General features: G+C 38.4%; 2 protein-coding genes, 1 long non-coding RNA gene and 2 other non-coding genes across 5 annotated transcripts; 2 read left to right on the forward strand and 3 right to left on the reverse strand.

Annotated features, from left to right (window-relative positions):
• Positions 1-429: 429 nt before the first annotated feature.
• On the reverse strand, positions 430-1855 carry LOC108072222 (L-asparaginase-like protein GG20738). The gene has a single exon (XM_017163285.2). The coding sequence runs from the start codon at positions 1825-1827 to the stop codon at positions 661-663; it is 1167 nt and encodes a 388-aa protein (XP_017018774.1). The 5' UTR covers positions 1828-1855; the 3' UTR covers positions 430-660.
• Positions 1856-9184: 7329 nt separating this feature from the next.
• On the reverse strand, positions 9185-9256 carry TRNAG-UCC (transfer RNA glycine (anticodon UCC)). Its single transcript has one exon. It is a non-coding gene; the product is annotated as a tRNA-Gly (tRNA).
• Positions 9257-12184: 2928 nt separating this feature from the next.
• LOC108072269 (protein Rae1-like) lies at positions 12185-13393 on the forward strand. Its single transcript, XM_017163335.3, has 2 exons — positions 12185-12643; positions 12692-13393. Exons 1-2 carry the CDS (start codon positions 12266-12268, stop codon positions 13337-13339), a joined length of 1026 nt encoding a protein of 341 aa, XP_017018824.1. The 5' UTR covers positions 12185-12265; the 3' UTR covers positions 13340-13393.
• A 1292-nt stretch (positions 13394-14685) lies between these two features.
• On the forward strand, positions 14686-15301 carry LOC138928027 (uncharacterized). Its single transcript, XR_011444493.1, has 2 exons — positions 14686-14831; positions 14947-15301. It is a non-coding gene; the product is annotated as an uncharacterized lncRNA (long non-coding RNA).
• A 188-nt stretch (positions 15302-15489) lies between these two features.
• On the reverse strand, positions 15490-15561 carry TRNAG-UCC (transfer RNA glycine (anticodon UCC)). Its single transcript has one exon. It is a non-coding gene; the product is annotated as a tRNA-Gly (tRNA).
• Positions 15562-24489: the final 8928 nt, after the last annotated feature.

Raw genomic sequence — 24489 nt, forward strand, 5'->3', positions numbered from 1 at the left:
TTTCCTTGGTCTTTTCCCTCACCAGCAACACGAGGAGATTATGTTATGAAATCCGGAACTGAAAAAATAAGTTTTTGGGAGGAAAAAGGAAACGAAAATAATACAAACATAACAAAGAAATATGCAAAGCAGATGAATTGGGAAATAACCACAGGAAAATAAGAAAAATAAAAGACCAGGAAGAACGGAAGAAAACTGAAATTGGTAGCTTACACACAGGACTCGAGCGAATGCGAAAACTTTTTAGCCTTGGTAATAGGGAAAGGCCAAAATGACACAGAAATGAAAATGAGAGTGGAACAGCATTTCTGTAGAGGGGAAGATTTTGTTCAGTAAATCCACTTAAAAGTAAATAAAATGTGTAAAAAATAAGGAAAATAAGAAAATGTAAAGGGGATTTCATTTAAAGGGCCAACAGGTGTTTTCTTAGAGTTAAATTAATTTTTAAAATCCATTTCCCAATTTGTTTTATAGCTTATAAGGTTTGATTTTTGCTACTTATTCTTTTGATTTAAATTTTAAATTTAAAGTTCTTAAGCTTAAAAAGTTTCCATTATATATTTTAAACTTTTAAAACTATATTTTTAACACTTTCTTATATTTTTTCCACACTTCCTTCGTATTTCTTCAACTTTTCTTGACTTTTCTCGACTCTTTCCTTTACGTATTCCCCGTAATTTTCTCGGGAACGCGTAGGAAGATTCCTTTGGGTCCTTCAAGTATGATATCCTTCCGGTCCACACACTGGATCCTCTCCTCACGCGCCATGCTTTGGTATTCCTGGCCGCCGCTGACCACGAACTGGAACTCATCCATTCCTGCACAGGCGGCAGCATAGGAGCCCAGACGAGTGACCACCACAATGCCGCCATTGAACTCCGTATTGTGTTTCAGCATTCTCTGGATGACCGACTCGGCGGCCTGGTATATACTCTGACCCGCTCGCAGGGCTTCCACGGCGAGGAAGGCGGGCAGGTGTCGCATCAGGACATCACCGTCCCCGCTGACCACAGCACCGCCCACCTCGTTATCTGCATAGATCCCGGCACCCGGCACCGCCGAGTCCCCCACGCGTCCCGGAATCCGGAACTGAGCTCCACTCGAGTGGCTGGCCACATGCAAGCGACCCTCGCCGTCCAGGGCCAGGAAGGCCAGTTGATCGTGTTGACCCTGCTGGATGAGATATTCCTGGCGTAGGGGCTGCGGGCGGAGAAGATGCTCCGCCAACGGAGAGTAGGGACCACAATTATCCGACTCCGAGGGAAGAACATCGCGCCAGAAATTCGGCTGACAGCGTTGCATTCGCCATTCACTGAGGACTTCCTTGGTGTAGGGACTCGAGAGTGGCTCCTCCTCCTGGTAGCCCAGGGATTTGGCAAATATTCCAGCACTTTCGCCCACAATCAGCGAGTGCTTTGTGTACTGCAGGACGGAATCCGCCACGAGGATGGCATGCCGAACACCCTCCAGCCCAGCAACGGCGCCAAACTTCAAGGTCTCACCATCCATGATGGCTGCTTCGTATGTGAGATTTCCTGCCTCATCCGGTGAAGATCCTTCGGCCAGAAGGCGACCACATCGCTTGTGCAGACAGGCCAGGCAGCCCTGGATCACAGCTTGGCGGGTACGGCGAGGTCCTTCCATCAAGACACTCCAGGCCTGCAGATTGGCATCCCTATAGCTCCAGGTACTGATCACCAGAGGATGAATCTTGGTTTTAAGGGGTTTTTTGGTTTGATTTTCTTGGTTGCTGGTCTTTTCCTGAACCGTGCAGGGGGATTTAAGCAGCGGAAGGAGCAGGATAAGCAGGTGAAGGCTACACCTCATCTCGGAAGAGTTCACTAATGACTGAATAGAAAAGGGAACAAGCAAGGCTTTTGGTAATTTCTAGGTTTCACTTTAAGGTTTTATCAAACTAAAACTAAAGCAATTTAGAATTAAATTAGAGTTTTTTAGATTAGCTTAAGGTTTTAATGGACAATTTGTTAAGCAAAGAACTAACATAACAGCTGTGTTGTATTCTAGATTTATTGATTGATTTATTTACTCAAATTAAATACAAAAATTCAACAAAAGATACTTTCGCCAGGCCAGCAGTCTGTTCTCAATGAATAAGTAAAGCTGGGCATTTACACCTCCTCAGATACATATTCATACTCGAATCCCACAGATACATTTTGATTTATTTACTGCAAACAATTTGCAAGTATTTATCCTATTCATGCATTGTCAACAAGCCCAGATATCTGCCAGACAAAATCATAAGATACAATATTTGTTATGCATCGAACTTTGTTTCTATATATATGTATGAATTTATGGGTGTTTGTTTGTTTGCTGCTCGCCTGTGTGTGTCTGCCTGCGTGTACATATCTGATGAAAACAAAACTTTTAGGTCCAGAACACATGTGTGTGTGTGTGGGCAAGAGGGGCGAAAAATATTGGCAATTGGATGGAGGGGGCGGGCTGTCACAATTGCCACCCACTCCTACGTTTGAAAAGGGAAAATCGGAGCAAATATTTCGGCACAGTGTCATGGACAGTTGGGGTGTCTCAGCCATGATTCATAGATGGCATTTCAGGGTTAACTTGGGGATCTGAAAATCATCAGGGAAAATGTATTTATTGATGAAGAAAACACTGATTTTGTTGTGGTGTAATTTAATCTATAAATAGATGGATTTTCTTTTAATAAATACACATAAATTAATGTAATATTTAAGCTTCCTTATATTTAGTTTCTTTTTAAACATTTTCCCCTATTTACCGACTTAATTTTCCATTCTAAATAAATAAAAGCTGATGTTTTATTTGGACCCACAGTTCGATGGCTCACGGTAGCACTTTCCCCTCATCGTTTTCCACTTATCAAAAATGCTGTTTTCTCACAATTGACTTCAATTATATGCTGGCCATATGTATTCATTGCTGATTGATTGATTGATGAAGCCCAGCCGATGGTTTAGTTCAGAATTGCATAAATCCTTGGCGCCGCAGCCTTTCAATTTCCTTTGGGCCCACGTTATTATGGCCTGCGGTTCGCTGTATCTCCCTCTCTATCACTCTACTACAGCCCTCTCTCTCTCTCTAACTCTATAGACCCCTCTCTATCACTCTATAGCTCCCCAGCTCCCACAACGCTCTTGTAATTGCGTTTATTGTGCGTTTGAGATTTGTAATTCGCTGCCTGTGCCGCTGTTTCTGAATTCGCATCCGAATCTGTGCACATGTATCTGTATCTGGTAGGTGCCAGGCCGATGTTTGTATCTGCGAACATATGGTTGCGCGTGTGGGCTCGGTTTGGCCGTGTTGATTGAAAATGGCTTAAGTAATCGACAGTTGATTGGCTGATTTGATTGCTGGCGTTGTAGTTCGGTTGTCACTGAATATTGTTCGGTTTGTTCGGATTGAGTTTTGGCATTTGCGAATTGTGGAATTTGTGGGAATTGCCTTTGGCTTGGTAAATGGGGTCAGAAATATGGTTAACTGAATAGTCAAAAGCTTGTTTTTGACTTATTTATTTGTATATTATTCTGGGAATTTATTAGAGATTTTTTGAGTAGTAAAATTGCAATGTAAAACCCCTAGAAAAATTTTTAGAAATAATATTCCTTGCCTTTATAGTTTCCTGTATAAATTATCATATTTTATAAACATTTAACCCTAACCTTTTCATGTATTTACCTCACCTTTGATTTGGTTTTTCTCAGCCACAAAAGTACTTTCAAAAATTAACAGATTGACAAGCGCCAGGCACATCCTTTCACTTTCTTTCGCCTCACTTGTGCGTTTTCCTCAACTTTTCCATGTCAGGTACAATCTTTGAGTCGGCGGGGAACCCTGACCCAGATACGCCTCCTCGTCCTTCCCCCTCCTTGGAGGCTCTTGAGCGGCTAAATAAGCTTGCTGGCTGGCTGGCTGGCTGCCTGCCTGGCGGCTACAAACACTTTTGCGCCTGGACGCAGCCACGAGCAGCACTTTGAGCCAGGCGAACGGTTTTTTGGGTGGCATGGGTTAAGTTGCTGTGTGTAGCAAGACGTGAATAACACGCCAAAGCCAAAAGCAAACAAACAAAGTGCCACGAGGAAGAGGAGGCGGCCGCAAAATGACGCAAAAGAAAATCCACTTTTCTCGCTCAGTAAAAAGTTCTTCACATAATATGGCTCTGTGTGTTGTTGCCACTGATGCATGTTACCTGTTACCTGTTACCTCTTTGCCTTTTTACCAAAATACCACCATTAGTTGACCTGAAAAAGGCTCTGCTCTTCGCTGTTCAGTGGCTTCTTCTTCCACATGCACTCCAAATATTTAACATAAACAAATATACAGAAGCGCCACTTCAAGAGCTGTCTCTTAGGGTATGGCTCAATCTTGGAGAAAAATCGAGAGAAGTCTTGAAAATATTTTCATAAAGAGAGGGAACCTTAAATAGTATTTAGAAGGTCTAATATACAATCTAGAAATATTTAAAAATATAGTTAATGAAAGTACAAAATAGTTAACTCTGGGAAAATGTATATTACACATTTATACTCATTTCTATATTGTTTATTATTTAAGAAAAACCTTTTTTAAATATTTTATTTAACCTCTCAACGAACCTCCTCTCTACGACAACTATCTTTAATCTAGAAAGAGATACCGATCCCCCAACCTAAACAAAACCAGTTCAACTGGACATCCAAAGAGGAGTTGCTGACTGATTTTTCTGTATGGCCCAGAGCAAAACCCTTGTTGGGTGGGCAATTTTAAGCAGAATATCGCGACATCGGGCAATCAAAACTGCCATGATTAATGTCAGCACAATTGACATAAAGCATTGGCCATGGCCAAGAGCTGGTAGAACTGGGTACTAGTTACTGGGTACTGGGGAGGAGGTTGCAATTATTGATGGATTATTTACTGTCAGCACTGTCCGTTATGACAATGAGATATGGCCACAGGGCGGGCTGTCGTCGTCTCTGCGTCTGTCTGGAGAATGTCTGCAGCCAATGACATTCACTAGAGAGTTTGCTGCCCTCCAGCGCGACTCATTGAATTTTTCTACGATTTTTCAATGATTTTTCTCTGGCTTCCTCTGGTTTCTCTCCGTTTTTTTTTCATTAGTTTTTCCTTCTTTTTGGCATCTCTGACTTGGCAATTTATGGCCCAAGCATCATTAGTATTCACTGGTTTATTCAATATATATTCTCAGCATATTGCATTGATGCATTAATTGCGCGTAATCACCTTTCATATAAATATCCAAACAATGGTGGCGCACAGGCACCTGTAAAAGTCAATGTTACACTTGGAAAAAAATATATAAAATACAATTCTGATAGAAGTAGAAAATGATATGGTTTTTACTCTTGCAAATCAATAAAAAGTACTTAATCAATTTGTGGAATAAAGTCTTAGATATACAAGAATATCTATAGAAATCTTTCTTAATTTATATATATTTCAAATTTATATAAATTTTTTTCTCCCTGCATAACTTTCAAGACGGGAAGCCAAAGTCAAAGTCAAGGAACATGGCTTTGGCGACGCCTTAGCCCTCATTTACATATTCCGTGTAATTATGCGTGGAAATTACAACGGGAGCGGATGGACAGCGATGGGCAGCTAAGGGGGCCACCAGCTACCATCGTCATCGTCATCATCATCATCATCATCATAGCCGTCGCATAACTTCTTGTCATGTCTGTGAGACTTTTGGCTTCCAGTCGAAGGCAGAAGCAGACATTTGCCGTTAATTATGTTGACAGCATTGACAGCCGCGATTGGGGGATATGGCTTCGCCAGGCTGGAGGGGGACCTGGGACCACCAGCCGTGTTGTGTCATTCGATAAACGTTTAAATCGCCTTGCATTGATAATAACCAAACGGTGGCCATTACGATGAGTCCGCCCTGATGTCCCCCTCTAATGGATAATTTGTGTTTTGGCCCAAAAAAAAAACTTTTGATTTGGCCGCCGCTCAATCACATTTCGAATGCAAAACGTCAAATGTGGCAAATGGAAATGAAGAACGTAAAAGAAGTTATGCTTCTTTGATTCCTGATGACTTGAGCAATTTCCATAAATTTGTTCTGGAAAAAAGGTCTAGTAACAAGCTAAGGGAGTGGGGCTTGAAAGGGGGTCAGTTGATGTGAAAAAGTGGAGAAAACATTGTATATAACTTAACGTAACGTGACTATATTTAACTAATCAATTTAGTATTTAGAAAATAAAGAAAAGTCAAGGAAAGGCATTCGTTTTATTATAGTTATAAATCTTTCCTGAGGAACTGAGATTGTAAAAGTTTTTGATATTTTATGTTCTTATGGGTTTTATTTTATAAAATTAGTAATTAACCAAAGCGAACTTCAAAGCGAGGAACCAATCAATTGAGAAATGGTTATACATTTAAAAGTCCAAGGAAAATGCATTCGTTTTAGTATAATTACAAATCTTTCCTGCGGAAGTGATACCTCAAAGGTTCCAGTCAGAGATTGGATCCCGAAACATGAACTTCAGCGCTGGAACTTTTACCATCATCTTAGTCTTGGGGATATTGGTTGGAGGCCAAGGAAGGCCTAGGAATAAATGCCATCCTGGTTATCATTGGGAGTGGCCAACAAGGAGCTGTGTTTCAAATAGGCCATATCCATATGTCACATAAAAAATGTAAAATCGGAATAAACAATAAACAATGTTATAGGTAAAATAAATATATCAATATACAATTTCCTTGAATTTGTTTATTTATTTTGTTTATTATAAACAGCGCTCTTTACGGCCTAAAGTAAATTATACTATATTAAGATGGAACTAATCGATTCAGATTTTTCCTATTAAACAAGGAAAATGCATTTGTTTTTATATAATTCCAGATCTTTCCCAAGAAGGGAATGTATTACATACATAGAGAAATAAATTGTCTTGTTAACAAATGAAAAATGCTTAAAACGGAAGATTTCACTAAACAAAGGTTTAGGAAAAATATTTAATAAACATGCAATTTCCTTGAATTTGTTTATTTATTTTATTTTATTTTTTTTTGTCAAAAATTTGATTATACGCTTATAAACAGTATTATACCTTGTTAAGAAGGAACAAATCGATTCAGAATTTGATATAAACATATAAAAGGCCAAGGAAAATGCATTCTTCTTAATATATTTACAGATCTTTCCAAGAAGTGGTACCTCCAAAGTTTTAGCTGTAGAACCATGAACTTTAGCATCGCCTTCTTTACCATCATCTGCCTTTTAATGGTGAACTTGAGTAGTGGTGATGATTGTATTGTAAAAGGAAAGTTCTGTTTAGAATGTGGAAAATGTTACTGTAGGTGGATTCCTTATCATATTAAGGATTTCTTCAGCTGTTAGTAATAATAAAATCGCAAATTGTTTATAAACTTTTTTGTTTTGTGGACTTAATTGTTTTATATATATTTATTGTTTCCGTTTTAGAAAAAAATGGGTGGGAGAAAATAAAATGAGTCTTTTATGAGTACTTTGCTCTGCAGAATTAATAAAATCACGAATTAAAATTTTTGTTTTGTAATAATAGTTGAAGTGAAAACCGAATAATAGTTTGTAAACAAACATGCAGCGCATTAATGTAAATTATACCGTATTTTTAGGAGGAACTAATCAATTTAGAATTTGTTATGTTAAATTTAAAAGGTCAGGGAAAGGGCATTCGTTTAAAAACCTTAAGGGTTTTAGTTTTAGAACTATGAACTTGAGCGCTGGCTTCTTTACCATCATCTTCCTTTTAATGGGGATTTTGATTAGTGGTTACCCAAGATGTTATCATCCTTATTATTGGGATGAATCAGAAAAGATCTGTGTTAAATGTCCGTTGTGTTACATAAATAAAAATTAGACAATTAATTGAAAAATTGAAAAATAATAATAAATATTTAAATTTCAGTAATTAAATACAAATTACTGGTTAACCAAAGCAAATTGTGGCTCCTCTTCAAATAGGGAAGTCCCCTGAGGCACACTTTGCTTATCCCAGAAACCACAATGGTAGAGACTTGGGCAATATTCAAAGGCAATCCAAGGGGCAAGTTGAAATTTCCGATTAAGTGCGTGACTTTGACCCTGTCACCCCGCCCCGTATCAGCTACATACGTAGCAGACACATAAATCGGAGCTGCAAATCAATTATGTTAGCCGTCTGCGAGTCCTTATCTGCCACACCAACGCCACCACCACTGCTCGAACTCGATCTCCAACTCCACATGGGTCTTCACTATATATAACCCAAGGTCAGTGTGCGTGTCCAGCTCCGGAATTTGGATATTTCACGCACGTTTTCGGCATTAATTGATATTTGCAGTAATACGCATAAGTCAAGAACAGGGACGACAGCAGCGGCGAAATGAATAGCAAATGAAGTGTCAGGAAACAGGAGAAACAAGAAAAAGTCGAATAGCATTAATTTTGTTTTGATTTTTATTTAAAGAAATTGCTTTAAAATATTTTAAAATATTTTGAGAACCTTTTAAAAAAATTGTAATGGCACCTACAAGCAGATTGTCACTCTAATTGCCTGAATAAATTAATATATACATAATACTATTTATAAAATATATATATATATAAAATAAAACTCTCTTTTTTTTCTGACTGTGTGTTTAGTGCTCTCTTTGAAATCTGTTATGCTGAATTTAGTGCAAACAAAATGCTTTTGCCTTACGCAAACGGCATACTAATTACGGCCTGTCCTGGCTAGTGTAAGTATATTCATGTCCCATCGTTCATTGACCTTGGGTCCTCACAAATAAGTTCATTTTGAATGCGAAAACCAAATTGCAGGCTTAAATATTTACATCTTGAGGGTTTCTCGCTGGCATAATGAAATTTTCAAAGCAAATATTTGATAGTCAATAAGTTTTAGGTGGGGAAACATAAACCATTAGTAATTTAAACTTAATTGGGGGTGTTTAAGATCAAATTTTAAACTAAATTAAAATTTGTTGATTAATTTAAAATAGTCAAAAATAGCTGCTGGTTTTTTATAACATTATTTTCAGTTGAAGAAAACATAAGCAATCGTTTGTATTTGAAAGCTTTAGCATTTATTAACTAAAGGCAGAATAAATCAGGAATATTTAAAATAATTAAGACCACAATAAAAAGAAGAAAAAAAATTGTAGTTTTTAATTTTAATAAAAAAATAAAATTAAAAAAAAAAAGTACTTGTGCGTCGGCCGGGAATCGAACCCGGATCAACTGCTTGGAAGGCAACTATGCTGACCATTACACCACCGACGCCGCTTGATTTGGCTCAGAAAATAACCCTAGTAAAGCTAAGGCCAGGGAGATAAGAGAAACCGAAAACAGAGAGGCAGAGAGAGGAAGAGATGATGATGAAAGGGTAGGCAATGAGGGAGAGCGAGAGTGAGAGTGCCAGGTAAAGATAAAAAAAAGAGCAGCCAGCAGCTGCTTATTCGCTAAGCAAGAAGTTAAAGGTTTAAGTTTATAATTATAATAAAAATATATACTAATTATCTGCACAAGTGATCTTTTGCAACTATTCGAGTTAATTAATGGCTGAGCCTAAAAATACCCAACACCTTATTGCCTTGTTTTCTTCATTGTAAATAACAAAGATCCCGGAAATTTATGAGCTGCCGCAACATAAATAAATAAAATGATATTTATGATGATTGCTTATTTGCTTTGAGAGTAATTGCTTAAATTTGTTTGTAAAATAAAAAATACAAAAAAGAAACAAGCATCTCAGCCATGTAGGTGTTGCGTAGGTGTCAAAGGTCAATGGGTTTTCTGTTCGAACAACTGTGTGCCTGCGGAAAAACTTGCTCAACGGCTCCAAATGCCAAACGACGAGCAGGCGGAAAAGCCGACAAGTTTTCGAAGCAAGGAAAAAATAAGGCGAAGAGAAGAGAAGACTCCGACAGAGGCCTCCAGACTTTGCTTTTGACAAACTTATTAAAAAAGTTTGCTGCCAGTTGGCAAATATCATAATCATCTGCATTTCAGCCGAGAGTTATTTACGCCCCTCACTTTTCCGCAGCTCATCTTTTCCGCCAGAATCAACCAGGCCAGGCCATGGCCTCGGTTCCCCTTTCGAGTTGAACTCCTCGTCATTGGCAGACTTTTTCGTATTGAGTTTTCTACGAAATAGTGGAAAATGTAATGCTCTATTAAGGTGTTTTGAAGAGGAATTAATGTATATTATTTACATATTTTTAATGATTCTTTTTAGGGAAAAATATCAGTTATACTCTAAGATTTTCATAGATTTATAAATCGTTATTATCTGTGATTTTTACTGGCATTACTTTTCAGATTTTAAGCAGACTCTATCAAGAAGTTAAAGATTTATTTTTTAAGAATTTAATTCGATTTTAAGTTCATTTTGAAGACACTTAAGTCTTAAAATATAACTAGAATATTAATTTTTTTAGGTTTTATTTGTTATTATAAATATTTTTAATATCTCCTTAATTTCGAACTTAATTTCTAAATTTTCTTAAGAAATTTCTAGAAAATATAATTACACATATTTCTTTAAAAAAGGGTATTTTTGATCGTCCCTTTATAAATTTTATCCATCAATTTAATTATCTTTCACTCTGTTGTGTGTGTGGTTGTATAAGCAAATGTGATAGTTGATATGTAAATAGTTTTATCAACTTTTTATGGCTTTCACATTAAGCTAGTTAAATATTAAGCTGATGACTAGCATTAAAACGCGCAAATATTAATAAATGTGCATCAAAAGTTCCACTGTCGCTGGCCTTAATCAAGTATTTTAATTAAAATATTTCACAAAATATGTGTGTTTATATTAATTTTTCGTAGAGGCATTTCACACACAACACAGCAAGGCAAAATAATAATATAAATGGCATGCAAATTTTTGCTTTGTAACTTTATACATACTGTGGCTAACATTGTGCCGAAAGGTATGAGGTTTTTTAGCTACAGTATTTATTTATAGAAATTGCTGACTCTACATATTTTTTGGGTGATTAAATGTGTTTCAATTCTCGGCATACTTTCGGGGGTTGTGGAAATAGGTCTAATAGTTCAGATGGGTATTATATGGGGTAATGAGTATCTGGTAGCTGACTTCAGTAGAGAAAGGCTATCTGCTGTATTTTTTAACTTATTTATTTGCGCGTAAGCCAAAGTTTTAACACAGTCGTCCCCCCCAGTGGGTACCCAGAGGGGCCATTCCGGGTAGTAAATTACAAAAGCGGACAGTAACTCAACCCACTGGCCAGTGGCCATGGGATCGTTCCAGTTCCTCCTCAACCACTCGCCAGGAATATATTTGCAAGCTGTGCGTACGGAAATTAAAGGCATCAGGCTGAGAGCAACTCGAAACTACAGGGAAATAAAATTCTATAGACAATATAGAAAATTTTAGGTATTTTTGGTATATGAATAATAAATAAAGAATATTATTTCTCACTTTATTTGGTAGAAAATTTACTTTAATAAATATATATAAAATGTTCTATATCAACATTTCTCTCTCTGCAGTAAGCAACTTGCAACCGGCAACATCCACTTGAGCTTCATAATTGCCTTGCGGTGCTTTTGGCTAATAGAATTAGAATGTGCACCACATGAGCAATTTTCCACAAATTTGTCGTTGGCCATATACTATACTATACTATATATATATATATGTCTATACAAACCCGTATATAGATAGTTATGGTATGCCGCAGCTGCTGTTGCCACAACGTCGGGCCAAGAGGATCGCGGCCTCCTAATTAGTTGGCCATGAAGCCGTCGACAGGCGAAATAAAAATAAGCGAAGAGAGAGACTCCAGCTCCAGCTTCAGTGCTATGCGGTGACCATGTCGCACGATCGGAGGAGATGCTGCAAGGAGGTGGCCGATGTCACCAGAGGTTGATTGGGATCAAGGTGAGAACGAAATTGTTGTCGGCGGGGTTGTGTCTGTGGATGCCGCCACCGCGGAGCCATGAATTGTCCACTTTATGGCGGGTGACTGTGAATGTGAACGGGGGAATTTGCCATGGGATGTTCTTGTGGCCCAAAGGAGGTTCTTTTAGTTGTGGTTTTTTTAGGATTTTTATAGCAGAAATAGTTTTCCTGACTATGAAATTCTTTAAAATTAATTACTTGCATTTTATAGAATTATTTTTTAATTTATTTTTCAAAAATTCTAGCAACCCTAACAAACAGTCTTCCTTGACAGTTAAGTTTCTTCTAAAAACAAAGTTCGTGAAAGTTAGATAAAACATTTTTGTAAATTTCTACCTTTCTCACCTGCTAAAACCATGTCACAGGATATTGAGGTATGCGAGCCGCCCACCGATTCCATATCGGCGCTGGAGTTTGGGCCGTTCAAAAGCGGCTGGAGCAGCAGGCTGGCCGCCGCCAGTTGGGATAACTCGGTAAGGGTATGGGAAGTGCAGACAGAGACGGGTGGCGCTGCTCCGCGATGCCTGCACATGATGGACTCAACTGTCCTTGATGCGGTCTGGAGCTCGGAGGGCAGCCAGCTGTACATGGGCGATGTCACCGGCAAAGTGCAAGCTTTGGATGTGGCCACCAATACCTTGACCAAGATCGGCAACCATCAGGCGGGCGTGCAGTGCTGCAACCTGATGCTTTCGCAGGTCCTGATGACCGCCTCCTGGGATAAGACCGCTAAGGTGGGTGGAGAAATCTTTCCTTTCTCCTTTATCTCCTTTTTATTACAGTTTTGGGATCCGCGCTGCGATTCGTCCATCGCCGAAGTGAATCTTCCGGGTAGGGCATATGCCTCCGATGCTCTGAACACAGTGGCCGTGGTGGCCTGTTCCGACAAGAAACTGCTGACCATTTTCATCGAGGGAGGCCACAAGGAGGTGCGGCAATGGGACTGTCCATCCATTGGGGCCACCAATAGCCAGGTGCGAGCCGTGGCCATAACCAAAGGCTCAACAGCTCAGCAGCCAGTTGGCTGGTTTCTGGCCAAGACCGATGGCCGGGTGATTATGCAGCCAGTGCAGCCCCATGTCCACGACACGTGGTCCTTCGAGTGTCATCGCAAGAAGCACACTACCGGTAGTCACTACGATCTCTATGCGGTAAATGACATTAAAATGAACCACGAACAGAAGACCCTGGCCACGGTGGGCTCCGATGGCAGCTATGAGTTCTGGGACTGTACAAAGCGCTCACGAATGATGCAGAGCAGCAGCCAGGATTCGGAGTCCATTACCAAGTGCTCGCTCAGCGGCGATGGCCGAGTGTTTGCCTATGCCGTGGGCTACGACTGGTCCAAGGGACACGAGTACTATGATCCCGCCAAGAAGCCAAAGATATATATGCGATCGGTGGTGGAGGATATGAAGTCCAAGTCTTGAGTTTAAGGTTTTTAATAGAAGTTCTAGAACGTTTTAATTTAGTTTAAATATAACATCTTCTTTATCATTTTTGACTGTAAATGCCTTTTCACACTCTGAATTGATTTTTTAATTTAAATTCTAAATATTTTCCTTAACAGCCTTTTAAGTTAACGCTTCTCCGGGATACTAACGGTTAAGCTATGGAATTACATATTAACAACAAAATGCAATTAACTTTCCACCATGACAAAGAAAATTGCGACTGTGAAATTTCGAGGCCAGAAATTGGCGAAAAATACTTGGCCTGCCGCATGACAACGGAAATTAAATTGCATGAAATTGGAAAATTATTACACGCAGACACACACAGAGAGTGGAAAATGCATTTGCATAGTGTTGAGGTAGCCATGCAATTTGGTTGGCCATTTAAGCCAAATTAAGGCCCCGTTGGAGGCTAGCTACAAGTTGGCCTAAAACCCCGTCTTCCGATGATGGCCAATATGGTTGTGCTGTGTGTGTGTTGCGTGTTGCCGGCGTTCACATGCAATCAAGGCAGCAATTTTCTTAACCAGTTTCCTTTAACCAGTTGACAATTCGTGTGCGTAACGCGGTCTAGACCCCGCCGCCTTGGGTACTGGCCATTTTTCTAACGAAGACACGACCAAAAAACCACACCAAGCACCTATGCACAGAGCCAAGAATTTTTTAAAATTAAATGGAAAGGTATAAACATTAAAATAAATTAGGCACTGGGACTTAAGGCTTAATTCTTTATATTTTTTTAATAAATAAATTTCATACCTAAGCTAAAAATGTGTAATCCTTTAATTAAATTTATTATATTTTTGCTTGTGCATTTCTCAAGACTCCTCTCATCTTCTTAGACCTTTGGTTGTGGCTTTGGCATGCATCGCCAATCAGTTGGCAGTTTGTTTGGCTTAATCGCCTGCGTAATTGATATGAGAGCTGGAAGGCGGTATCCTGGGCTCTCTCTCTTTTTAATTAAACTCCACAGCTCGTTGGGTTTTAGCCGGCAATTTAACAGAGACATTAATGCCGAGAGAGAGCCTGGCCAGCCGGCTGATTGAACCAGATGCTAAATGGATGTGGAAATAGAATGAGATGACAGCGATTGATCTGGAGGAGGGATATGCCAGACGGTAATTGGTTGTTTATACAGCCAAAGCGCTTAGGATCTCAAGGCGATGAAGCTTAAAATTCCATGAAATTCCTCTTCTGTTTTTATTAAAGAGGAACTAATCAATTTAGTACCTATTTGTTTTAAAAATATTAAATACCTAAGAAAATGCATTCGTTTTGGTTTAAATACAGGTCTTTTGTGTGGAAACGATACTTCAAAGATTTCAGTTGTAGATTGGATCTTAAAACATGAACCTAAGCGCTGGGTTCTTCACCATCATCTTCCTTAAGATGGTAATATTTAGTAGTGGTTTCCCTATACTAACCGATTGTGATTATCCTGGCTTATGGAATCCCTCTTTAGAAAGATGTATAATACCTTTTTAACAGCTAAGTAGAAATAAAAGAAAACTTATCCCTTAGCCATCGTCAATATGTTTAAAATTTTTGTTTCATTGTTTATTTATTTATTTTTTCTGTTTGAGTTGAACTCATTTATGCGTATGTGCCAAAAATTACAATTACAAATGGAACCTACCACCGATCGAACCTCGTGACCCCTTTAACCCCTGGCTGCTGGTGGACAAAGACAAATATTGGGCCGCAATCACTCAGCTGTGAAGATGCCGCAGAGCAAACACAAACGGGAAAACACACCGACACAGTGGGCAGCAAAAGGAAAACAACGGTCATCATAATACACAGACACAGGCACAGACAGTAGCGGGCATAAATATGCGAATGCCAAATAAACAAAATGCGCTGCGAGCCAAATGAAATGCCAATTGAAATGCCAAAAACGTAGAGCAAAACGGCGCAGCTGCAGAGAACACAACCAAATATTGCTTTTAAAATGGTTGCGAAAAAAAATGTAGGAAAAAGGGGGAAATTGGGAAAACCAACTGGATATATGATACATTATAGGAGAAGGTTACAATGTTTCTTTTTAAATGATTTGAGATAGATATATTGAGGTTAAAATGGTTATAAAATATAGAATTTAAATTTTTAGAAAAAAAATTTACTTGTGCGTCGGCCGGGAATCGAACCCGGATCAACTGCTTGGAAGGCAACTATGCTGACCATTACACCACCGACGCCCCTTGAATGATCCGAGAATTATCACCCCTATGAATCACACCCAACTCTCTCCCTCTTCCCAAACTCAAAGAGAGCCCGTGTTCTAAAAATAGAACTAGCGGCCTAGGCTCTTTCACAAATAATGTCAAAAATCTGTTGTTGTTTTGCTTATCAAACTGGGTCGGGTTTAGCAACTTAATTATGTAGAAATCAGAATAAAACTCATTGGATTTGGCATGCTTTAGGGGGTCACACAAGAGCTGATAGAGCTGATAGAAAAAATGTTTAGTACAGAGTAAATAATACTTCAAAATAAGGTTTAAAATGCTATAAATTTATTAAATAAATTTTAAAAATTCTAAAAAAAAGTCTTTAAAATAATTTTAAAATATATAATATTTTCTCAATATAAGAAAAACAAGAAAGAAAGCTAACGTTGGCCAGCCAAAGTTTGTATACACTTGCAGGTAACAATTAAAATATATCATAACTAAGCCAAAAATGCATTAATTTCGATTCGGAAAGCAGTTTTGTGTTAGTTTTTATTAATTTAAAAAAACTGCATACCAAATTTGAAATTTTAAGAAATCAAAATTTTTGGCCATTTTTGCTAATTTTAATGATGTAACCCCTTATCAAATATCGCAAAAATGGCCAAAAAATCGATTTCTTCCGGACATATCTAGAAAGATTCCCCTGTTGATGCTGATCAAGAATATATATGGTTTATGGGGTCGGAAATGATTCCTTGACTTAGAAAAATATTATTTTGTATTATAAAATCTGTTTTTTTATATTAAAAAACTTCTTAATTTTTTTTAAATTAAAAATATCATAACTCGGCCAAAAAAGCATTAATTTTAAATCGGAAAACTGTTCTGTGCAAGATTTTCTACAGTTAATAAATCTGCATAATTCATTTAAAAATTTTGAAAATTCAATTTTTTATCAAAATCAAAAATTTTAATGATGTAACCCCTTAGAAAATTTTTCAAAAATGGCCAAAAAATCGATTTCGTCCTGGCATATCTAGAAAGATTCCCTTGTTGATGCTGATCAAGAATATATATACTTTATAGGGTCGGAAAGGTCTCCTTCACTGCGTTGCAAACTTCTGACTGAAATTATAATACCCTGCAAGGGTATAAAATTATACAAAACTTATTAATGACAATTTTTTTTACTTAAAAAATATATTTTCTAATAATTCATTGTCATGAAATTTCTCATAGCTCACCAAAAATACGCCTGACAAATCTCTGAAAAAGTTTCCAAAGCTCTTAGCCGTTTATACCAATGCCAATTGTACTACCAAAGCTTTTATGATGCAAATGGCCAGCCAGAAAAACACACCCACTCCCACGAATAAAAAAAAAAAAAAAGACATGGTTAGCTAGTAACAAAAGGTTAAAGGCACACCACATGCGGTCCACGAGCTAAACTATTTATTACACACCAACCTGGGCTCGTATTATTTGTATTATTCTCCAAAAAAAAACACACACAAATGAGCCGTGTAAAAAGGTAAGACACACAGTTTGGGCCTAAATAACCGAATCGTGTTTGGGTCTGATCTTTGGCATGGACTCCCGACTCCGACTCCCGACTCCCTAAAGTTTTTATGAATCGATCTCCCCGGTACTTAATTAATTTGTATGATCCGTTCACAGCGTGTCGGTAATTTCCCGTATCCGAATAGCATTCTGCCAGGCCTAACAAATTGCCGGCAATACATCAAAATCTATCAAATGAATGCTCATTTTATTTTGGCTACCTTTTTCGAGCATAATTGATGGGGTTGCGGTTGGGTTTCCATCTTGTGAAATAGGGGGAAAAATACAGAGAAGGTGGGTTGACACTGATGCCAAATGATGTCATTGCTGGAAAAAAGTGTTTCTCTCTTTTTCTGTAATTTATTTATTTCGATATTTCTTTAGCCAACTCTTTTTTTTTTTTGGGCGACCTATTGAGTTGTCTACTTTGGTTAATTGAGTCTATTATTTGGGGTTAATCGCCAGACAAGGTCCGAGTTTTGTTTAGTCATGGTGGTTTATAAAAGAAAAGAGAATGGATTGGATATTGTTAGATTATAGAGTTAATCTTTATTTATTTGGAACATAAAGAGATTGCGTTTTGAATTGATTGAACTTGATATCAAGCTGATTAGCTTACTTAGTTGCCTTTGACTGGTGATTGAGCTGATTTAGTCATTATGCTTGAAATACGAACCATAAAAATTCCTCCTTAAGAACTCTCCGACTCGGTTATGATGCGTTTCAAACTAATTATGCACTGCAAAAGCTTTGCGTTTAACAGTCCTTGAATGCCTTTCTGCCACAAAATTACATATGCAAAAACGAAAGAAAAACCAGTAAAAACGAAACGGAAACTGCATAATCAAAAATCACAGCAAGCGGTAATCAACGGACCATATATTTTCAAGATGCCTCAGCCCCTTCTTGGCCCACAACCTCCACCTGGAGGAGCCCACACACAGCAACTAAGTAAGACCAGGCTCTGTGCTCCCTCTCTCTGGGGAATGGGAATGGTCAAAACAAGTCCCCCAAGACCAAAGGATGCAAACGCAAGTGCACAGGAAAAAAATGTTACTAAATTGGAGGGATTCAAATGTAAAATAAATATAAATAAAGAAATATTTAGAAAGGTTTTTAAGGTGATAGAAATTTGAAAAATGCTTCTAAATAAAATTATTTAATAAGGATTATCACACCGTTTTCCTGAACAACTTGATTTTGAACTTCTAAAACCATAAAAAAGCCTAAAAATATCTATTTTCTTAAGAATAATTCATACAACAATTTCTAGTATTATCATCTCTCAGTGCTCCTTTGGTGAATGGGCAAAAATTTGTGCCGTGAGTCCTCTGAAAAGAGGCCCCTTCCTCCTGATATAAAACCATCCCTCCTTTCGTGAATTTGCTATCCTCACCACATGCGGCGTTCTGTTGAAAGCGTCTTAGAGAGCAGAGCGGCGGTTGTCTAAGTTTCCAGACATTGAACTTGAATATGAATTTTTAATTGCATGCGGCATGCGAAACTTGCCCAAGCCAATTAATTACGCATCGATTTGTGACTCGGCAGGTTTTCGCAAACGAACCAAACTCTAACTCAATCCCAGTGCCAGTGCCAGACCCAGACCCATCCAATATCTGGGATACTGCCGCCTGATGGGCAGTAACATTTGCATTTGACAGTGGGGCCACTTAATCGTAGCTCTCCTGCTCCTCCTCCTCCGTCTCCTCATCTGACTTGGCAACTTTTGGAAATTGCTTAGTGGCATTGGTATGGGATCGAAGTCATTAGTTTTGTTTTGAGGCATCATCATGAGGGGACTGCTCCTCGTTCATCAATAATTTCCCTGGTAAATCGATGCAAGCTGCACTCGGACCTGTGATTGACATCTGGAGCTGACCCTATTCGATGGCCCATGAGTCAGGAGTTAACCAAGTTAACCAAGTCAGCCAAGTCAACCTGTTTCTGTATCGCTTGTGGCTAAGTTTTGCCCGGCTGGTAAATAATTTTCAATTAACTACACGTATCCGTAGGTACACACAGCGATGCAGCGATGAATAATAATTTCATTTAAGTGAGCAAGCAGGCAGGCTCTTTATAAGTATTCGCCTGACTGAGTTCCATTAAAAGAGGAGCGGCAAAAAGGAGCAAAATATATAAGGAGCAGGGCAAAGCAAAAAAAAAAAAAGAGGAATGAACACTCCATAAAGGCAAAACTAATCATACAATAAATGAATCCTCATCAATTCATAGACAGCAGGAGCCCGGCATTCGATGAGAGCATCCATCCTGACCGTTGTCCCGGTGAGTAAGCCCCCGGATAGGTCCAGTGTCCAAGCTCTCTGAGATCCCCCGACTAGCCCTCCAAATGAGCAAACAGCAAAAGCAATAAAATTTATGTTAAGTAGCGCGGCCATAAATAGCCAAAAGCCAGAATGGAGTGAGTGCCTATCGGACAGCGTCGTCATCATCTTCTGGCCTTGACAATAGGACCAGAAAAAAAGGCAAATCTGTGAGGGCACTGAGAGAAAAATAAGCTTTCTATGAGATGAAATGTTGTATATAAATAGGAGATTAATTTAGTAATTTTTAAAAAATTTCTAAGCTAGAAAAGAAAATGTGGAATGAAGGAAAACTAGAACTAGCCTAGAATATCTATAGGAAATATCTACAATATCAAATAGTAAAGAATAGGCTATGATTTTTTCAATATTTAAACCAAATAAATAATAAATTTGTACAGTTTCCTATCTAATTACCAACCTTTTTCTGCTGTGTAATTATAAGCACAAAAAAAAAGAAAGAAATACAAAAAAATCGTGAAATCGTGGAATGATAAATGTCAAAGCAAATGACATAAATAATCGAATCGAGCGCAAACTCAGTCAGCCATGAAAGCGATGCGTTGGGAGTGGAGTCAAAAGGAGGATCTACGAGGACAGGCGACAGGGGTGCGCTGCGGCATGCCTCGGGGGCAACCTATCAACGGCATTGGCTCCATAAAGAGAATAATCAGCGGGGCGAAATCCTTTAACGTCGCCAAGTGTGGTCCATAGAGGACTCTGCCACCAATAGCACGCGTCTCGCCTGCGAGGACCGATGAGACCAGTCCGGTGCCAGGCAAAGAGGCCTTCTCAATTATTGATAGATTATTTACTGTCAGTCAGTCTGTCAGGCAGGCAGTCAGTCCCTCAGCCAGGCAATGACATTGCCAATGGCCATTGTGCCCGATTCCTGGAAAGAAAAGCTCCGTCACAGTGCCATCGTCATCATCTCTGCTAGTGCTCCTTCTTCTCCTCTTCCCCTGACTCTCTGGTACGCGACTTACATTAATCATTAAAGTGAAGCACTTCCCCTGGCTCTTGTATCCCTTCCTGCCAAGCTGTCTGTGCGTGCAATTTGTAATTCTTTATAAAGCATCGCCAGCCAGGGACTTCATATATCATAGATCTCAACTGGAATAACTAGAATTTGCATTAACACATCAGCAGATGAGTGGGGATTCAGGGTAATCTAAAGACTAACCTTAAAGGTTTATAAAACTATTAGATTCCTTGAGTAAACATCAAACAGTGCTCATCATATATATATATACCCAGGCTCTTCCCCTAGCCATAAATCATGTCCCAATAGCCCGATCAAAATAAAGAACTTCTTCGATCATAAATCCCCCAAGGGACAAAAGAGAGGTGGAAATCGAGAAACACTTCTCCCAACCCCAACTCCAACCAATTTCCATTTCCCACCTCATCTCAAGTACCGGGGGGGTTTCCCTCTGCACACCTTTATGGCTCATTAACGACATGTCGTGGCAACCACGATAACTTTTGCATCCTACAAGGCCGGCACCCAAAAGCTCCTCCAGGCCAACAACAACAACAAAACGAGCTCAATAAAAATAAAAACTGTCGGAGCCAACGACGACGACTGGACGACAATAAAACAAAATGGCAATTTACGATTTTATTTACGAGCTGCCGCCGCTGGGATGGGTGAAGCCATAGACTGCAGATCCATCTGGGAACGGGAACCACTCGCCACTCTGTAGGTGTACTCCTTGCCAGGAACAGGGGGAACTTCAAAAGCGGCAAACGAAAAATTTGTCATGCTCATTGCTTCGATTCCGAGAGTGAAATGGTTGTCTAAACTCGAGGAACTTGTGGAACTGCATAAATTATACGATTCTCTCGTATAGTTTGTGGCCACCAGGCGCAGCTGTCAACGGCCGTCCGCCTTTTGTATACAGATGCCTCGCCCCCCAAACCGCCCACAATTGTGAACTGGAGCAAATTGTCTTTCGGCGGGGATGGACCTCCTGCCCTGCCACCCTCCCTCCCTCCCTCTGTTAATGCAGTTTTATGGGCGTTGCACGCACTCAGACGCCTCCATTTATTTTTGGAGGGGAGTGTGGTGTATTTTTCGGTTATTTGTCTTAATTGAAGGTTTATTAGAGGCCTTCAGGTGTGAGTATTTTGGGGTTAAATATTTTCTGGTTTCAATTAGTCAAGGCAGGCGGCTTCATTAAAGTGTCAGCTGTGGGAGGAATTCGGGATTAAGTGAGGTAATTAAGTAACAGAAAAGAGTGGAGTGTATTTTTGGGTGAGAAAAATATTTTAAAATAAATAAAAATACATCAGAAATACATTTCTGGGTTTGTTAGTCAACAAATTAAATTTGTTTAAGGACTTTAGGTACCTTAAATATATGACAAAACGTTAAAAGAGTTTTTATAATATTTTTTAATATAAAGAACCTTTTAGTTTCTTCAAAACTTTCATAAAAAATCCCCTACTCCCATTCTTAATTAGCCTTCTATCAACACAAAACCAAAGGCTTTGATCTTCCCTCTCAGTACTCTTTTGCCTTTATTACAATAATAAAACTTCACTTAAAAATTTTCATCATAAAAACTACCAGAATAAAAAACAAAGAAAAAAACAGAAAGCCAACGAAATAATATCGTAAAAACTTTCCCAGATATGTTTTTCATTACGCTAACAGAAAAATTTTCGGTACATCTATTCGTAGAGAAGAGTTAGGTATTAGGAGTTGGGAGAAGGAGTTTGAATACAAGAGGCTCTCGACTCTCGACTCTTGACGATGGCGCGTAATGCATCATAAATTCACATTAACACTTTGCAGACATGTGCGCGGTTTGTGCTCCCTTTGGGATACATCTCCCCCCAGACTCCCCTCTGTCCTTGTCTCTGCCTTTATGGAGCTCATTTTGCGTTCTAAAAGATACATTTTGTGTGCCATTTGTGTCATCTAGACGACGGAGGGAGTGCACGTGTGTGCCGAGCGGCAAGACTCGAAGAATTTGTGCATCTGTTTGGTTTAGATTTGTTTCTAAATAAAGAAAAAGGTATTTTCAATACTCTTTATAAAAAGCTGTAGCTATTTTTTATGTAGAATATGTTATGGGTATTTTTTAAACTTGATTTGGATTTTAAAGATTTTTAAAAAAATTTCTTACAAGACCCTAACATTAAGTAAACCAAGTTTTTAAAAGCTTCAACAAGTTTTCCATAGATAATACCCCTTATATTGAATTTTAAGAGCATCCCCAATTCCATAGGATATTCACTTCCATCTCTCAAATGAATGTTATGTTTCTGCCGCTGTTAAAGATGCAATAAAGTTTTTTTTCGCTTCAATATATTTACTTTTTAATTTTTTATTGCCCATTTTGAGTGCGTGGAAGCTTTTGGGCATTTGTCAAAATTTTCACGATTTACGATCGACATCATCATCAACATCAGGAGGAGAGTAGCTTTCCGAGGGAGTAGTAGCTCGAGGGGGCAACTCCTCGAGTGGCCCGTTCCCGCCCCATTGCTGAAAAGCGCCGACGACGACGACAGAACAAGATTTATGTTAATTTGTTGTGATTTATTGAATGATTTTTTATGGGAGTTTCACGCATGCTGTTGGCCTAAATTTCTGTCTGTCTGTTACCCAGACACACAGCTAAAAAAAAGAATAAAAACAAGAACACAAACCAGAAAACATTTGAGAAAACCAAATGACATTTTGAGTGCTCCGCATGTTTGGTTAATTGAAAAAAAAGGAAGGCAGCGAAAAGAAACCGCATTGAATTGAATGAAACTGAAATGAAAATGAGCGACTCCTTTTGGCACAGTTGGGGCTCTTTGTGGCATGTTTCTTAACCCCCTCCTTGTGCCACAGCCTCCGTCTGCCTTTAACCCGCCAATATGATCAATGTGCGTCTGTCATGCAAATTTAAATTTGTCCAAAACGAAAGGAAAAGAGGAGGAAACAAGGCGAAGGAAAGCCAAAGTCAAGCTGAAAACTGTTACACTGGGAAGAATTTAGAGGAGAAAATATAGAAGTACAAGAAATTGGATTTTTTAAATTAAAAATTAATTTTAACTAAGTTAAAAGAGGTTGATTTCGAGAGCTTTGCTGTGTTCTTTTTTAATGGAAAAGAAACATTTGCATATAATTTATAAATTAAACTAACTCTGGAAATTAAAATTTGACAATTTAAAAATTTAAAATAATTGTGTAATTCTTTTATAATGTTTTTTTTTTAATATTTAAGAATTTATTTATTAAGATTTTATGGCGAATCGAAATATTATATACGACAGTCATTCGCCTTTTGACCATTAAATGTTTCCAAAAAGACCTTAAATATACGCATTTTAAGGTAACTTAAATCTATATTAATCAATATTTTATTTCATCTTTTAAAAACTAATTAATTTTTATATATTTGTATATATTTTTAATATTATATATTTATTTTTTAAACAAAACTTACAGTTCTCTAAAACTTACTCCTAAAATATACCTTTCTTTAGGTTTCTGTTTGTAATTTCTTTCTAATTTCTTGGTAATTTCAGCTTTAAAATATTTCTTAAATTAATATTTATAATTTTTTATTAAAAAATCTTACAGTTCTTTCAAAATGACTCCCAAATATACCTTTCTTTCGGTGTCTGTTTGTAGTTTAAAGTTGATGTTGGCTGCCGGGCCTAGACAAGCGGCAAGTTAATTTATGCACAACAGCAACAACAGGCGGCGGCGGCAGCAGCACAATGCCAATAAAGGCTGCAAGGCAGACACAACACCAACCAGCAACAACAATAAAAACAACAGCAACAACAACAAAAAAGGAACAACAACAATTTGAAAATTGTTTATGCGTCTGCGCAGCCGCAGCCTTCGGTTGCCGTCGCCTTCGCCTTCGCCTCCGACTTTTGCCTGCCTGCGACTTGTGGCGCGTTTAGTGTTAAACGCTTGATTAAAATTCTTGTAACTGCAACACTTTTGTGGCATGTGTTGTTGCTGTTTGTTGTCTTGCGGATCTTTATGGAGCGTGTTTCGTTTCGTTTTCTTTTCTTTTCCTCGGCTTTTCTTGGGGTTTTTGTGGCATAGAGGATCGTATCGTAT

This window comes from Drosophila kikkawai, chromosome 2R, assembly GCF_030179895.1.
Source record: "Drosophila kikkawai strain 14028-0561.14 chromosome 2R, DkikHiC1v2, whole genome shotgun sequence".
Lineage (NCBI taxonomy): Eukaryota > Metazoa > Arthropoda > Insecta > Diptera > Drosophilidae > Drosophila > Drosophila kikkawai.